At 37.5% G+C, this 18,919-nt stretch overlaps 1 protein-coding gene across 1 annotated transcript in view; it reads left to right on the top strand.

The window, feature by feature from the left end:
* Nucleotides 1-7,296: 7,296 nt before the first annotated feature.
* The window catches only part of ksr2.L (kinase suppressor of ras 2 L homeolog), a 192,029-nt gene continuing 180,406 nt past the window's right edge, over nt 7,297-18,919 (top strand). Inside the window, exon 1 of the mRNA XM_018263769.2 lies at nt 7,297-7,730. Coding sequence (XP_018119258.1) covers nt 7,554-7,730 — 177 coding nt within the window. The 5' untranslated portion in view covers nt 7,297-7,553. The remainder of the gene's footprint in view (nt 7,731-18,919) is intronic.

Raw genomic sequence — 18,919 nt, 5'->3', positions numbered from 1 at the left:
ATTTGATACCACTCCAGGGAATCATTTATGAAAACAATTGCTGCAATGATTGCCTGCAATTTCATGGCTAAAGCCAACAAATATTTCTCAGTAAATTAAATCGGGTTTTAATAAAGTACTTTCACAAGAGACAATCACACAGCAGCTAAAGGTATAGAAATCCCTGGACTTAACTATACCAGGCTAAATGCTGTTTGACCTGGAGTCCTCCCCTTATCCATCTGATTAATTTTAACTTCATACAGTAAATGACTGGATTGATATTACCTACAGATCAACAGACAATTGGGTGTCATTTATAAACACTGGGCAAATTTGCCCATGGGCAATAACCCATGGCTACAAATCAGATTGCTGTATTCATTGTTCTACTTGCAGCAGGATTTTAAAAGCTAATCACTGATAGGTTGCTATATGTAACTTCCCATGGGCAAATTGGCTCAGTGTTGATAAATGAGCCCTAATGAGATAGACTGATGATATTCTGGGTAACATTTAGGTATTATTCCCTTCCAGCTCAATAAACAACTCGTTGATGCGCTTTCAAAGGTGAACAAGATAATTTCTACAGGGCAGCACAGAAACCGATTCAACTAGCATCAAAATTTAATAATCAGCTTATATTACAGACCAACCTCATTTTCTGCTTGATAATTTGTGACAACCCCTAAGCTTAGCTTCTCAACAGCTGCTCAGAGACCACTGAGCATGTGAGTGTCACAGACACTTTCCAAGATGGTGACCCCATGTGATTGGTTTGAAAGCCTAAATCATTGCTGCTATTAAGAAGCTGAAACTTTAGGCTGATGCAGGTCATTATATAAAATAGTGTATGCCATTTTTAGCCATATTCATTTTAGGGTTTAGTTCTCCTTTAAGGGTTACACCAACTTGTGCGCAATCTGTAGAACATTGCCCCCATATGCAATAAAAGGCAATAAGTTTGCCCAGGAGCAGTTACTAGTAAATGCTGCCTTCTGATTGGTTGCTATGGGTTACTGCTCCTGGGCAAACTAAGTGCCTTTTTTTTACATAACCTGCCAAATGTTTTACTGTGTTTCTAAGAATACTAAATGAAAGTTGATCAACATTGTATCACTTTTGCTGTTGTGGCAAAGTACTAGTCTCATTAACTTCTTAAAAACAATGCTGCAGGTCATAGATGCAGGATGATATGAATTGTATTAATGGCTAAATTATCCCAGTACATTTGCCAATAAATATACAGGTATGGGACCTTTTAACCAGAATGCTCGGGACCTTCGGTTTTCCGTATAATGGATATTCATATCTTAAGTTTAGTAGAAAATTATGTAAACATTAAATAAGCCCAATAAACTTGTTTTGCTTCCAATAAGGATTAATTATATCTTAGCTTCGATCAAGTACAAGGTACTGTTTTATTATTACAGAGAAAAAGGGAATAATATTTTAAAATTTGTATTATTTGATTATAATGGAGTCTATGGGAGATGGCCTTTCCATAATTCCATATACCTGTAAAGTAAATGACAATTCCATTAGTTTCAACTTTTTCAAAGCCATGTACAATGTATAAATTAAAATAGAAGAGTACCAAAACCATTTTAAAGTCAACAAAGAACTCCATCTGCACCATGCTATGAAAAAAATTTTTTGGACCTTTGTATTAAACAAAACATGTTTCTCAAGCCATTGCTTATTCTGTTTTCCATTCATTTAATCTGGTTGCATTTTTTATACATTTCTTCCTGTCTCCAAAGTTGTTTCCAATATTCAAAGTGTGGGCCATAATGTACCCATGTGAATTGTATCTAATTGCCTTTTATGTTTGGTTTAGGGTTCAACTCACTTAATACATTAAGGGGGATATTTATCAAGGGTCGAAGTTAAAAAAACTTCGAACTTCGAATTCAAGAAGACCAACCGAATAGAGGTCGAAGGTTTTTGGGGGTTGAAGTGGTCCGTATTCGGCCTATTTCAAATCGTACGATCGAAGAAATAGCTCCTTCGATCTACTTTGATTCAAAGTTTTTCCCCCAAAAAACTTTGATCTCTCAAACTCCACCAATTGCCTCCATATAGGTTCTAGGAGGTCCCCCATAGGCTAAAACAGCACTTCGGCAGCTTTTAGGTGGTGAATGGTCGAAGTTTTTTATATTCAATTTTGAAATCTGACATGAGGCTAGACATTTTGTCAATTTCCCAGCTGCCCCAAGGCATGTGACTTGTGCTCTGATAAACTTCAATCACTCTTTACTGCTGTACTGCAAGTTGGAGTGATATCACCCCCCTTCCTTCCCCCCCCCCCAGCAGCCAAACAAAAGAACAATGGGAAGGTAACCAGATAGCAGCTCCCTAACACAAGATAACAACTGCCTGGTAGATCTAAGAACAACACTCAATAGTAAAATCCCATGTCCCACCGAGACACATTCAGTTACATTGAGAAGAAAAAACATCACCCTGCCAGAAAGCATTTCACTCCTAAAGTGCAGGGACAAGTTAAATGACCAGGGGCAGCTGGGAAATCGACAATATGTCTAGCCCCATGTCAGATTTCAAAATTGAATATAAAAAAATCTGTTTGCTATTTTGAGAAATGGATTTCAGTGCAGAATTCTGCTGGAGCAGCACTATTAACTAATTCATTTTGAAAAATTTTTTTTTCCCCATGACATTATCCCTTTAAGTGAATGGACATTTCTACTGTATAATTTTCCGCTGTAAGAGCTCTAAACTATTATCTGATAGAGCTTCTATTACAAATTAGCAAGTCTACTAAGAAAAAAAGATTTTTGGCTACAGTCTTTGGGAATGAAAAAAAAAAAACAATGTGTGGATGATGTGTCAGTTGGAAAGGCAGATTGGTGTTTAGTGTTCTTAGCAAGAACATGACTAAATGCCATTCCACAAGATTCCTCACATCTAGTTTTGCATGTAAAAAATATGCATATTTATCTTTTCATTTTATCAGTTATGGGGTTATTTATCAAACGTCCAGTTTGTGAGGTTTTTTATACCTCGAATGAATGCAATCAGGGGGAAAAACTCAAATGCTCAAATTGATTTGAGTTATTGGCGAAAAAAACTTGAATAGCTCGAGTGGAAAGGAAATCATGAAGGCTACAAACTAGTCATGTGTGCGCGCCCACCCGCATCCGCGCTTCTGGGTTGCTTTTATAGACCTGTGCCGCCCCGCCAATGATGTCACAAAAGGGGTGGGGTGAGCAGGCGCAGCGCCTATAAAAGAAGAACCCGGAAGTCGAAAGCAGCTATTTGATGGTGGCGCAGCATCTATAAAAGAAGAACCCGGAAGTCGAAAGCCGCCATTTGATGGTGGTGCCCCGACCGGTAAACACGTGGGTCCTGTGGGTATCAGGCTGGCACACACATCACTACAACAAACATCTTCAAATGGTTCAAGGGACCTCTGCTATTAACTTCTACATGACCTTGACAGGTTTTAGCTGGAGCTTTTTGCAGCTTTGGGGCATGATAAATCTCAAAACATTCCTGTTTTTTTTATCCTGAAAATTTCAGTTTTTACTGAAACTACCCTTGAAAACTCACCTTTGTTAAATAACCCCCTAAATGTCTGTGACATCAGTATTCAAAACATCGCAAATGAGTTAAATTGCACAATTATCAGTCAACTGAAACTGCAAAATGATTTCAAAAAATGAAAATTCACCTACCTGTCAGCACATGACAGAGACTGGAGATGCAACAAACTCTTCTAAATACAAAGTGCAAGATACCGTACAGACCCATTCTGACGAATTCTTTAAAATGATTTCACAACAGATACATTAGATTTGGATCACTGCCTTATACAAACCCACAGTAATAATAGCTAGACTCAAGGCTAGACAATATAGATTCAAAATAGATTGTAGCTGGCATTGAAAAAAGGCATCCATCAAATGCATTTAACCTAGCTAAAATTTACCTAGAATTTTTCGTATGCTAGGGTAGCCAAACCTATCTATTACAGCTATCAATTCATTCTTAAGATGAAAGCTACTTTCTTCTGATTTTAAAGAATGTACTTGTGTCCCCTGCAAAGATATATGTGTGACTGAGAATCCTAATCCACCATTAAAGACTCTGATGCTTCTAAACGTTTAGCACTATCATGTAGCTCTAAAAAGGTGCCTGTATGTTATTGTGCTATAAACAAGACGGTCACCTTAATCTTCTAATAAGAGGACCTTCCGATTCCTTGCTTCAGTCAGGTTGCTGCCAGAGGAAATAAGTGCTTCAGTCAAAGGAATTATGAGGAAAGTAGCAATAATGTAACTGGAATTAGATTCTGTTTGCCTGCTGGCACCTTTTAATACTGATATGAACTTTTTTAAAGGTGAACTAAACCCTCTTCCATCCCAGACATTTTAACTATTTGTGCCCAGCCTGGACTGACAATATGGATACTCTGGGAAACAGGCCAAAGAAGTTCCTGTAAGCTGTCATTGACTATGTATTGGGCCTCTGTTTAAGAACTTGAAATTACAGGGGGACTGTATGGCTGCACACATTTTAGGAGGTTTCATTCTGCTTTAAAGCATTCACCTCACCCCCAAGCACTCCAACCCATGGGCCTGTCCAAACAAGCTGTATTAGAAAGTGTCCTGTTTATTTATACATGTAAGGGTCTATCAAATTAATAAAAATACAAAAATAAATAAATATATAAGCAAATTTTATAAAGCTTCATGATAAGGCTTAGGGGCAGATTTATTATGGGTCGAATTGAAAATTCAGATTAGAATTTTCGAATTTTTTATATGGTCAAAACTCTCAAATTCGAATTGTGAATTATCGTAACTCAATTTGAGTTTTAATTTAAATTTGAATTTATCGTACTTAGGCCCTTTAAGAACTCAAATTCGACTATTCGCCACCTAAAACCTGCCGAAGTTTTCGAGTTGGTAAAAATCATCCCAGTTTTGGATATTCAATTTTTTTTATAAATAACCCCCCAACAAAAACGCAGATGAATTTGAAATTTGACCTTTAATCATGTTCACATGCTTCAAGGTAACTTTAGGCTCTTTTTCTCCATCCATTAATATGTCTAACAACCCACCAATGAATCTGTCTATCTTTATATCTGAACTGCGATGTATGTAAAGCCCTATGGGTTAAGTTGCAAATTTTGCAATGCACAAGTCTCCATTTTATGCACTTTGCACACTGCCTTCCTTGTATTTAGAATTGGCACCAGTCTTGGCACACTGAGCGCATAATGTTCCACATGTTTATCAAATCTGTGCAGGCAGGGAACCTTAAAATCCTTTTCAGGTTCTCATCCATCTCAGTTTCTAGTTGGGCCATACAGATCTAAACATTTCTCATATTCAAGAATAAGTCTATGGTCATTTATCCAGGTCATGATATACAGTATCTAGTAGAATTAAGTCAAAGACAACTGGACGGTTAAGGGGCAGATTTATTAAAGGTCGAATTGAAAATTCGAATTTGAATTTTCAATTTTTTTTATGGTCAAAACTCTTAAATTCAAATTGTGAATAATCCATCTTGATTCGAATTTTAATTCGAAATCGAATTTTGAAATTTATCAAACCATGACCCTTGTAAAAATGTATTCGCCACCTAAAACCTGCCAACTTCATGTATAAGTCAATGGGAAAGGTCCAGTGACCAATTTGAAGATGTTACTAGCCTGCCTGACATTCAAGTTTTTTTTTTCGGTGAAAAAACTTGATTCAAGTTTAGTCAAATTCGATTCTAATTTAATTCGAAGTCACCACAGAGTTCCATTATTCACTATATAAAGGTACATAGGGATGTCATGAGTATTAGTCAATGGTGGTGAAGTCATTTCACTTGTGCTTAAAATTTTTATATGAAGCCATTTCACTCTACCATATATTTCAGTAGATGTTTTTTTAATGATTGTTATGGTCTGTGTAAAAACCTTTGCCCTTGCCCACCTGCTTTTATTTTCATAGTGACTGAGCTCCTCGTGGTGTCTAATATGCTTACAGTGGACAGCAGAGGAAATAGTGACTGTACATTGTCAATCCTGACTGCTTGTGAAGTATGGGGTTAAAGGGGTTAATCACCTTTGAGTTAACTTTCAGTATGCTGTACAGTGTGATATTCTGAGACAATTTGTAATTGGTTTTAATTTTTTTATTATTTGTGGTTTTTGAGTTATTTAGCTTTTTATCCAGCAGCTCTCCAGTTTGCAATTTCAGCAATCTGGTTGCTAGGGTCCAACTTACCCTAGCAACCGTGCACTGATTTGAATAAGAGACTTGAATATGAATAGGAGAGGGCCTGAATAGAAAGATGAGTAATAAAAAGTAGCAATAACAATACAATTACCTTACAGAGAGTATTTGTTTATTAGATGGGGTCAGTGATCCCCCATTTGCAAGCTAAAAAGGCTCAGAAGAAAAAAACGAATTTAAAAAATAAATAATGAAGACCAATTGAAAAGTTACTTAGAATAGGCCATCTTACAACATGCTAAACGTTTACTTGAAGGTGAACCACCCCTTTCAAAAAATGACTTCCCCAGTGGAATTACAAACTACTTCCAGTATGTCTATGGCTTTATTGTGTGCTTCTTTATTCAGAGAGGGGCTCACTAGGGCAGTCATCTTTGTATATACTGAACAGAACCGTTGGCACGTGATTGTAAGCATTCTGGTAACCTGGAAGTACGTGAGGATGCCCTTAGAGCCCACAAAGGGGCAGGGCTACTGGTTATAGAAGGGCTGGAGGCGCTAATAACAAGTGCAACTAAGCTGGCGACCACTACACAAACCCACCTCCTCGCCGCCGCCGCTGTGAGACTTCAGCTCCCCTGTCAGGTGCGCGTTCTTGATCTTGGCCACGCCCCCTCTTCCTAGTAGCTTCCAGGACGCGCTTGATTGACAGGCAAGATGTCGGTGCAGAAAGAGACAGGAGGGGATGCAGCAGCAGAGGCATGAGTATCGCCAAGCACCGGCTCCAGCACATTTGTGCAGCAAGCACCAGCGGCAATGCTCTCCTCAAGCTAAGGGCCGGCGCTTGCGCACGGCACAAATCCTAACTGAATGATATCAGTGATAATAAAAGAGCGTATTCCGCTGCACGCAAATATCAGGCATAAGCAAGTATCCTGCTAAGTGACAGCTCCCCCATCAGCTTAGCCTCCGTGCAGGTGTGTTAAAGGGACACTTCATGTGTCTGGCCCTTATCTCAGTCTCAGCCATTGCAGGCAAAGCTCCATATTTATGTATTTAGTGCTGGCAGCATCAGCACCACTGCCTGGTGCTCGTGTCCTACCGAAGCAGCAGCAGCAGCAGCATCGGGAGTCACCGGGGAGCTCCCAATGGAGCCAGTGTGAAGAGTCAGCGAGTGTCCAGGGGTGCAGCCCCCCTGCGCTGTCCCATCCATGTACCTGTGCTGAGGACCTGGTGCTGCTGGAAGGAAGCCGAGGGCTGCAATAAGGGGGGAGCTTAATCAAAGGGGACTTTTTTTTTCTTTTCATTGTTTTTGGGGGGGAGGGGGGAGGGAGAGAGAAGAAAGAGAGGGTTGCAGTAGATCAAGGGAGAGACATGGATGAAGATAATGTGGCCAGCAGCGACGAGCAGCCCCTGAGTTTGCAGAAAGCCCTGCAGCAGTGCGAGTTGGTCCAAAACATGATAGACATCAGCATCTCCAACCTGGAGGGACTCAGGACCAAGTGTGCCACCTCCAACGACTTGACCCAGAAAGAGATCAGGACACTGGAGGTAGGAAATGATCACCTGCATGCTACACTGCTACTAACGTCAGCTTCTTCTGCCGCTGCGATTATGTTCTTTTAATTCTTACTGATATGCCTGCTGGTTGAGCAGTGATTTGCATTTATTCTTTATTAGCCTTCAGCCACTCGACCGGGTTAGTGAGCCTTTATTTCCAACCCATCTCCCTATCTTCCTTTGCTGCCAGTGGTTTTGTTTATATCTCCTGCTTGGTTTGCGGTGCCATAAATGAAGCAGCTGCAGCAGTGAGTCGGAGTGAGCCTGCGCATTCTGCAGGTGGTCGCAAAGGTGCCTCTCTCTCTAGCAGACTGCGTGCAGTGCTCCCTTCTAACACCCCCTCCTCATCATCAGCATCTTCATCTTCCTCAGCCCACACCTTCTCCACATCATCCCTACTTGCCTGTTGCAGATAGATGCCATATTATTTAGTTTATTGTATTGTATAAGGCTGGTGCCTTCAGTACTCTTTCTTTATGGCTCAAATCGGTGCACTGCAAAGGGAGGCTTGCAACAGACACAATGGGGGAGAAAACACAAGATAAGGGTGGATCAGTGTACTATATACCACTAACTCACACCTCCTACATATTTATAACACATTTAACCTAGTTTTTCCCTATATAGCATTAACAAAAGAAAGAAATATTGCTATATTTGCAATATAACTGGCCAGTTTGTTAATTGTATCCAATTGTTCATATCAGCCAACTTCCACTGGATGACACTTATCTATTTGTTAAGGGTTAGCACTCTAAGGCATCTAAATCATTTTGCAAAATGAAAACCCAGGTATAAAAAGAAAATTCACTGCCCCCACCCTTTTTTTAACACATACAAAGGCATTGATAAGCAGACTAGGTCTCAGACTTTAGCACATATATCAATAAAGCCAACCCATTATTACAGTTTCTCTGACTATATCATATGTAAGGTGCAGAGGCCCTCTGTAGTGCAGTCACGTGGTTGGTGACTACAAGAAATGTGATGGCAGGGATAATATACATTTACATGCACATTATGTATTAAACCAAACCCAGAATTGGTCCTATACTTTAAATGTACAGAATACATATGTGCAAGTCTCCATACTCATTCCCCGCTATGGTTGCCACCTGCCCGGTATTTTACCAGGCTGGCTGGTAAAAATTAAGCTCCCAATGTTATTAATAGGGGAAATGCTTAAAAATATAGGAAGGCTGGTATTTTTTTCAAGAAAAGGTGGCAACCCTATTCCTCGCTATAGTGAAAACTGTCTGTTCAAAACTGGACCATGTCAGTTACTTCTGGACATCATATAATGTTCTGAGCACAAGAGAATTCGTTCTCTATTGTATTGATATGCTTAAAGATATGCTTACAAACCTTCAAATGTTTTTCATAAGCAGTCATAAAGAAGATTTACTTTGACTTTTTCATCACACACTTCTAAAGTGAGAAACTTTGATACTTTTACATAGGGAATAATGTACTCTATACTTGAAAACAATTAAGATATTAGAAGTTGCCATTACCAAGAAGTTTTATGACCATATCAAGGTATTTGGCCCCAGGCTGAGCGATTTTATACTGGTTTAACTATTGAAATTCCAAGATGATTTATGTGTTCCTTTTATTTTATAATACATTTATATGTTTTCTTAATCAAGATTCTGTAAATATATATATATATATATATAGTGAATAAAGTACACCCTTTTGTAAAATATAAGGATATTAATATAAGGCCGAGTGTTTTTATACAGGTCAGGAAACTCCGAGGTAACTTCTAATATCCTCATATTTTACAACTGGGGGTACTTTATTTATTATAATACACAAGTTTCGGTGAGTCATGTGACAGAAATGACATCAGAACTCACCGTTTATAACTGATGACATCAGAACTCACCGTTTATAAGGATATAATTTACAGGATATTCATGGCTTTTGTGTATTATATATATATATATATATATATATATATATATATATATATAAAAAAGACAATGTGTCAGGACGTACTTCATTAAAAGAATTCTGGGACGTCAAAGGAAGTTTAGGGGATGTTTTACTTACAGGTCAACATCCAATGGGATCAATGTATCTTACATGGATACAGATATGTCACAGTTATTACACAATGTAACAATATGCAATGTAACAAACAAAAAGCATTTTGTATCCCTTCTTCTCTCCACTGAAATAATCCCAGGTACAGAACGTGTATCAAAATATATACACGCTCTGTATCAAAGATATTATGTGCACACATAATACATACATAATATGGGGCCAGTGTCAATTTGATGGGATATTTGATTGAAAGTTCCAATGGGAAAAGGAAATTATGTGAATGATTTATAACTTTTGTGAAGCACTGCGGAATATGTAGGCACTAGACAAATACAGGATTATAATAAACTCAGTCAATGAGAGATATTATATTTTATTAAATGCCATCTGCAGCCTTTCCAGCAACTACCCTGAACTGGCCTATGGCAGCTAAAATAACACCTGCACAACAACAGATACTACTGTGTTTGTGTTTTTGCAAAGCAGATATTAGAGTCACTAAAGGGACTGTTTACAATTCAAATCATCAATGACACAAAAAGAAAAATATTTGCAAACGTTTAACTAAAGACTCAAAGATATGAATTCACCTGCTGTACATATGCAGGGATCATAAAACCTACTTTACTACTAATTTGCTGAGTATTGCTATTCTATCATATAGCTATAATATATTTATAAGAAGTAATAGAACACTGAAGAAATGGTGAGTGGCTTTCCCATTCATTAGTAGCCAATAATAAAAATGCTGTGTGTAATAAATCCCATAGGTGCAGGAATAATGCACCAGCAGGGTTAGACTTTTTTTAAACCCCATTTCCTCCTTGCCTGTCTTTACTTAACTTCTTGTTCCAATTCACACCAATGGGGACCTCAAAGTACTTAGGTTCATAGCCCAAGTGATTCTTATTTGGGAAGTAGCCAAAAGGCCTAGATTTAGAACTAAGCAAACTATGTTAGACTCATCTCTTTTTCTTTATTTCAACTTCCCTTTAAATCCAACACTTTGGTATCCTCTTAATCTTCCAAAATATTAGATGAATGCGTTTGTTTTTTATATACTTTATGGGAAATAAGCAAAACATTTTGTGGAGGCCTATTTATTAGTCCTATTATACAGTCTCATTTTAGTGGGTTTAAAGGTTTTTAAAACCAAAACTAAACTTGCTTTTTCTAAAACCACAAAATTTATTAAAAAACAAGAAAAGTCACGGAAAAGTCGTGAAAACGTTAACTTTTTTTTTATTGTGGCACAAAAGTCACAAGTCAAAAATGACGGAAAGCCTCGAAAACCTCTAAAACCACAAATCAAATAAAGATCTTCCAGTTGTTAAAGGGACATCTGCCATTGAATTGTACATTATTTCACAGGTTATAGCTGGAGTATTTTCGTGGCTTTATAAATCGTGCCCATAGTGTTAGCTTATAACAATTAACAGAGAATAATTAAGAAAAATGAAAAAAGTCCCTTAAAATCACTTTCTCTTGCCGATCTTCCCACAGTCTCTCAACTGCACAAAAAAAGGTATCCAAAAATGTATATGCAGATCAGCGCCTACAGCAACAGAGAAAGAAACAGAAAAAAATAGCGCAATATGTTTCAATATCACACCAACACCCAGTGTCCAGGTTTTTTTTTTTTTTTTTGAGGTGTATTTCCCCTTTAAATTTCCACTGTTATTGGTGACTTGCAAAGTTTCTCCAATTTTTCCACCACCGTTTGGCTGGATTGCCTACTTACAAACTGTAGGTATAGTATAGGGCTTGTAGTGTTTAGCAGGTCTCTCCCTCCTTCTCCTGTCAGCTCCTCATGTTCCCATAGAGAGTTATAAAGCCAGTATAGTGTAACACCATTTATTAAAAAGTATAAAAACGTTTAAAACAAATTTGCACTCACATTTAGTATGAAGAATGATCGCACATAGGAAAAGATATTTGCACAGGTTACACTCTCGATCTAGGGGCCCTGCCGGCGTGTGTATCCCCCTCGTGGCTCTTCCTGCTTTTCCTTTTACTGCCTGGTAACCAATCAGTGGAAACCAAGAGAGCTGAACAGCAGGAAGTAGTGTTCTGGCTATTATGTTAGACATCCGGTCACTCCAGCCTTTATACATTACATTTTTGCCTAACTAACTATATTAGATACATTATTTTTTTGCACACCTTATCTATTTACCCAGTTTTTATTTTTATACAGAACAATTCCTTTAAGTTCATTTTTAGCATGTTATAAAGGTTAGCATTTTTTCCATATTTTTTGTTTGTTTGAATTATTTGCCATCTTCGTCTGCCTCTTTCCAGCCTTCAAATAGAGGTCTCTGATGTAAGCAGCAAAGAAACTATTGCTCAAAGTTATTATTACTGTGTATTACTTGTCTTTTTGCTCATGCTATTTCCTATTCATCTTCCAGTCTGTCATTCAAACTGCTGCCTGGTTTCTAGGGTAAATTGCACCTGAGCAACCAGATAGCTGTTGAAATTCCAAACCGGAGAACTGCTGAACAAAACCTAAATCCACAAATAAATTAAAGACAATTGCAGATTTAAGGTGAACTATCCTTTTAACGTCAGATGTAATAATAATCTTCTTGATGTAGTCCTCTTGACTTTTCCAAGTCTTTGGTTGACTGTATTTGTATTTTATATACTGTATGGGAAAGAAACAGTTAAATGTTTCATAGTGTTTGGTGTATGAGGAATGAAAAAAAATCTTAAATGTTTTCAAGTTTTCAAACTTAAATATTTGTTCAGTACCCTAAAATCTGTGCTGTGTCTCAGCTCCAGTTTATACTGCATCAAAGGTGTTTCTATCGTAGGTGTTCTTCACCAGAGCAGGAAGGGTTTCAAAAGAATTTGAGCAGTCAGTTTGTGGCCACAGAAGGGTTCTGTTTGGTTGTGCGGGATTAAAATAGCATGTAAAAAGAATGACATTTGGGGGCACATTTACTAAGCTTGAGTGAAGGATTAGAATGAAAAATACTTCGAATTTCGAAGTTTTTTTTGGCTACTTCGACCATCAAATTGGCTACTTCAACCTTTAACTTCGACTCGAAACGATTCAAAACGATTCAAACTAAAAATCGTTTTGACTATTCGACCATTCGATAGTCAAAGTACTGTCTCTTTAAAAAAAAACTTCGACCACCTACTTCGCCACCTAAAACCTACCGAGCACCAATGTTAGCCTATGGGGAAGGTCCCCATAGGCTTTCTAAGTAATTTCTGATCGAAGGAAAATCATTCAATCAATGGATTAAAATCGTTTGATCAAGCGATTTTTCCTTCGTTTGCTCGATCGAACGAAATGCGCTAAATATTCGATATTCGAAGTCGAAGGATTTAACTTCTATGGTCGAATATCGAGGGTTAATTAACCCTCGATATTCGACCCATAGTAAATGTGCCCCTTGATGTCTGAATGATAAATCAAATTATTTTCAATACAGAAATCAAAAGAGCAATTTCGGAGATTGGAGTTATTTTTAAAAACGTACACACTATTAAGCATTAAATTATATCTAGACTGACTTATTTTTTCCACGCCAACATGTTAATTCAAAGAATGTATGATGGGAAGACATTTACTTATTTGGTACCACAGGAGGTGGTTCAGAGATCCTTGGGATGAGGAAACAACACATTAAAATGTCTCAGAGGGAGGCTGCTGTTTTTAAAATGTGGTTTTAAGTGTCACATTAGCTTTTACATCAACAAATGCCTTGCCCTTCCTTCTTCTGACTGTGACACAAACAATAGGGACAAACAAACTGAAAAAATAAAATGATTATATTTTAAACATTTTATATTTATTGTTGAAATTCTGTAGATCTCTGGTGACTGGTTGATTCATTCTGCTAGTGTAAAGCAAGTTATCAGATTACTCTGTTGACCAGGCCTGGACGAAATAGGCCCTGGCATTTCAGGTACACAACAGCCCCCCACCGTCCCACTAAATAGACCCTCTGGCATTGCCAATCTGGGCCTGCTATTGAACTGTAACTCCTAGTACACCTATGGGACATATTGATAAAGATGATTTTGCCCAGTATCCCTGTGAGCCAGTTCAACCCTGCATAACACACAGGGCTACACTATGTATAAGCAGGTGTATTTGTAAGGTTTGTAATTAATTCATAGCTAAGTGAAATCTTCTGCTGGAAAAAAAAAAACAGCTTTGTGAATAACACTTTTATTTTGCAGCATCTTTTTCTAACAGAATCAAATTTAACCTAACACCCAACCACAAATTGCCTTAATTTATCAAAAATTCTGGTTGTGAAAAGTCTCTACAAAATTTAAATCGTATTTGGATTTGACTCTTGTATTGTACAACTTTTTTGAATTGTAACCCGATAACCCCGACTTATTTGGATTATTGAATGAAAAAATAAATAAAAAAACAAACAAATACAAAAAGTATTGTAGAAGTGATACCTATATTGGCTAACAATAAAAATACATTTCAAGCTTTCGGAGCACCAAGGCCCTTTCATAGAGATCAATTGTAGAGATAATACAATGAATTAGGGTGGGTTGTAAATAGTCCAGGAGTCTGGATTCAGTCAGGTCACATAGTGTGATATGAAACCTTACCCTAAATGTATTACTGATCTAACAGGATATATATATATATATATATATATATATATATATATATATATATATATATATATATATATAAATATATATATATATATATAAAGTTCAAGTAGAACCCGCACTCCTTTGTGTGTTCCAACTGAGTTTATTAAATCATCACTCGTGCTTTCCAACGTTTTGGTTCCCTTTGGGGCCTTTATCAAGGACCCCCAAAGGGGGCTGAAACATTGGAAAGCACGAGTGATGATTTAATAAACTCAGTTGGAACACACAAAGGAGTGGGGGTCCTACTTGAACTTTATATGCTAAGCTTTTGACAGAGCACCCACCAGAGGAACAAACTTGAGTGTGGGTACTTTTTGAAACATTATATATATATATATATATATACACCTTTAAAAAGTTCTGTGAGTGCGGTTTTTTTGCGGTATACATGTTCTGTTATAACCAGCACCTAGGCATTAACGTTTGTTTTGAGTGCACCAGTATTTGGACTGTATATATATATATATATATATATATATATATAAAAATAGAGATCTGTGGAGGAGTCAGCACTCTCGTAACCAGGTGCAAACGTGCCTGGGTGCAGTGTCCAAAATTTTTAGAATTTCTATCCAACAAAGAGGTCCGCACTCTCAGGTCTTAAAAAATCAAAAATGGTTTATTAGCTAACGGACTAACGTTTCGGCCTCTCCGAGGCCTTTCTCAAAGTACAGATAGATACAAAATGAAAGCAATAAATACCCTTGGTGGCAAGAAAGGTTAATTGGCTGACATCATCATCATCATCATCACTGTGCGTCAAGTACTAAAGTTTTTAAATAACACATATAAAACATATTTTGATATCACATTAAAAATTTAAGACACATTTGTATTAAAAACCCCCATTTTAACCAAATAAGGAGTAAAACCATATTATGTAACAATGTAGCAAGCTGAGTTGCAAATACTTCTTTAACAACGCACAGACTAACTGGCTGTCTTGTTTATGTTACATAATATTATAATATGAGTATAGATGAAAGGTCTAGTGTTTATAGTCCCCCAGATGCATTAACTATAAATATAGCAGAAACCTAAGAAATAAATATATACATAGTGGATGCAGTCCCAAAACAGGTCAGGTGTCCTTGCTATGTGCTAATTTATGCAGCACCAACCTCCCCTTCCCAGTGTGTCAATATACTTCTAACATTAACCCATCGATAGTATGTCAATGATGTATTAAATAGATAAGTGCCTGTAAAATCACCCATCATCCCACCAGTGAAAGTGTGTACTAACTCTCTCATATATCACCAATACGTGTAAAGTAACCCATTTTTAATACAAATGTGTCTTAAATTTTTAATGTGATATCAAAATATGTTTTATATGTGTTATATATATATATATATATATATATATATATATATATATATATAATTGAATGAAAACCATTGCAGATCACGATGGCAAGAAAATTCTACAAGTTGTAAAAGGGACATCTGCCATTGACTTGTACATGACTTCAACAGGTTTTAGCTGGAGTAGTTTCGGATTTTTAGCAGCTTCAGAGTATAGCAAATCTTCATAAGTTAAAGATTTTTTTCCTCTAAAAAAATTTTTCCCCTTTAAAAACTTGGCCAGAAAAATTTGAGGTTTAATAAATAGGCCCCATAATAACTTTTTTTATTTTCGCACACAACAAATTCTGGTTTCTTTTGGCAGAAAGATGTTACGTTTATTAGGCGTGTCTGCCGATGTCCAAGTTCCTCCATCTTTTATACGTATACTCTAGCCTGCTGTTTTCTGCGTGGAAATACATTTCACAATTTACTGAAGGTACAAATACTTATGCAAAATCTCTTACATACATTATTGTTTTTCCAAGTTTGATTTAAGCTAATGCACTATTGCAAAGAGTTTGTATGGTTTTTCCCAAGTTTGTCCGTTCCTCTGGTTTACTCTTACACTCCAAAAACATTCAGGCAGGTTGTCTGTGAAGGGTCTCAGGTCATTGTATATTTATCATTATAAATCAAATCAATTGACTTGCTGTATTTTTGTATAAGCCATTCTGAATTGAGAAAGTCAGTCAGATTACTACTGAAACGTCTTCAAGAAAAAAAAATATATAGAGTATAGCAAGTCCAGTTGATTTGACTTTTTACTATAGAAATAGAGGAAGGTTAAATGGCTCCTGGTAAAAGTGGCCATTGTGTGTGAATGATATATAATCTTTGAAAAGTGCTGCAAAGCAATGTTATGTAAATAAAGGATGATAATAATAATAGTGTACCCCTATCTCAAATTCTAATTGGAGCACAGAGTAGGCTTTCTCATGAGGGATCTTGTTGTTAAACCACAGTTACAAGCATCCTTGAAAACTGATTCTGGCTTTATAGAGCAGCAGCAGATCTGGGAAAGAACCTATACTAGTGTTATATTATTGCATGGGCAACTGCAGTTATAATTTTAAAAATGTATGTATTATTTCTCAGAGTACATTTCTCAGCAAATACAGTATTTAAAATTAGTTTTAATAATTACTTTTTTTTTTTTATTAGTAATCTTACCCTTTCGCAGAAATTTAAATCTAAATGAGAGATGGTTAGAACTGTGCAGGGTGGCATCTCTTTGCCATTAAACCCCATGGCTCTGAGCTGTTATGCCCTTCCTTTAATCAATTGTGTGCTTTGTGGCAGAATAGATTTAAACGTATACATGGTCCAGAATATAAATTCTTTGGAGGGATAATGTAGGAATTTTCAGCACTTCAATCTTTGTGATCCTTTAGACCAGGGGCGCCTGTGAGACACATTCAAATGTAAAAAGAGTTGGGGGGGCAACAAAAGCATAAAATATGTCCCTGGGGATGCCAAATAGGGGCTGTGATTGGCTTTTTGGTAGCCATGTGAACTGGCAGCCTACAGGAGACTCATTTTGGAAGTAGCAACCAAAACATTTCTCCAAACAAAGAATTTAAAAATAAGCATCTGCTGAGGCCACTGGGAGCAACATCCAAGTGGTTGGTGAGCTACATGTTGTCACTGGATGGGGATCACTGCTTTAGACAAAGGTATGCTGTATATATTGACACAGGTCACTGTGCGAAGTTTTTCAAAACTGGGTGGTGGGGTACATGGGCACTTTTTGCCAAAACATGCACATGTGAGGGGCAGATTAAGGCCCAAATACTTTAATGAATGGCACTAATTATAGCAAAGTCTGTGGACACATTTGAGCTCTATAGTTTTTTATACATAAACAAAATCTCACAGTCACTTCTTAACAGCCTTAGGCTAGGGGCACACGGCGCGATTTCGCCGCGATTCTGCGCTGGGCGAGTTGTCGCTGCGTTTTTTAAGCCGAAATAGCTTTGCTAACTTTGGCGCTGGCGTCAATGCAAATCGCAGCGAAATCGCTGCGCTAATTCACACGCGGCGATTCTTTTTCTACTGTCGCCCGGAAACGCCCAGCGAGGCAACTTCGGACGACAATAGAAAACGAATCGCCGCGTGTGAATTAGCGCAGCGATTTCGCCGCGATTTGCATTGACGCCAGCGCCAAAGTTAGCAAAGCTATTTCGGCTTAAAAAACGCAGCGACAACTCGCTTAGCGCAGAATCGCGGCGAAATCGCGCCGTGTGCCCCTACCCTAAACCTCTCTCTACCCAGCTATCACAGCTTTCAGAGTGTTTATAGCAAACCTGTGTGGCATTTCCTAAGTTGCTGAACAACTGCATGCCTGCCCATGGCCCACTACTGTACATCACACAGATATTTGTACCACCATATGTATGTATGTATATTTTTATTTGTATAGCGCTCCTTGAGGGCAAAGCACTGTACAGCAAAACAATAAATTAGTAGTAACAAACAAGGGGTCATTGAAATAAAAAGTAACAATAAGTGCATTATTAGAAATACAATTCACATAAATATAAAATATAATTACAATTGAGATTAAGTGCTCAGTGTCAAGGAAACAAAAGGCTAGAGGACCCTACCCCGTAGGGCTTACAGTCTAAATGGGAGGGTAACTTACAGACACAATTCAGAGGGGTATTAAGGTGCTGTAGTTTACTGTTTGTTACCAGGTGCTCACAGAGGTAGTCTTTGAGTTTTGTTTTAAAAACACTGAAGGAGGATTCTCTCCGGAGAGTTTCAGTACTGGCATTTCAAATATAAGGACCAGCAAGAGAGAAGGGTTTGATAAAGGAAACAGCAGTAGTAGTGGGAGCAGTAGTAGTGGTAGTAGTGATATCTATTGACCTCTGTGGCTACACATTGCAACAAGTCCTGATATAATTAGCCTAAAAAAGCCTAATTAATTCAAGGAAAACCATCTCTGTGTAGTATCTTTAGCTGCTTGGTCTTGCATGTGGACCCAGATATTGCAATTTACATAAAACTAGTTCATGTTCTTGATGACATAAGGGGACCTTATTTAGAGACAATTGGCCTAAATCATAAACACTAGAATGATGAACTATCAATTTCATATGTTCAGTTTCTGAAATTGCAAATACTCCACAA

The sequence above is a fragment of the Xenopus laevis genome, chromosome 1L, assembly GCF_017654675.1.
Source record: "Xenopus laevis strain J_2021 chromosome 1L, Xenopus_laevis_v10.1, whole genome shotgun sequence".
Lineage (NCBI taxonomy): Eukaryota > Metazoa > Chordata > Amphibia > Anura > Pipidae > Xenopus > Xenopus laevis.
The sequence above is the reverse complement of the archived record's forward strand: the minus strand, read 5'-3'. Positions and strand labels throughout refer to the sequence as shown.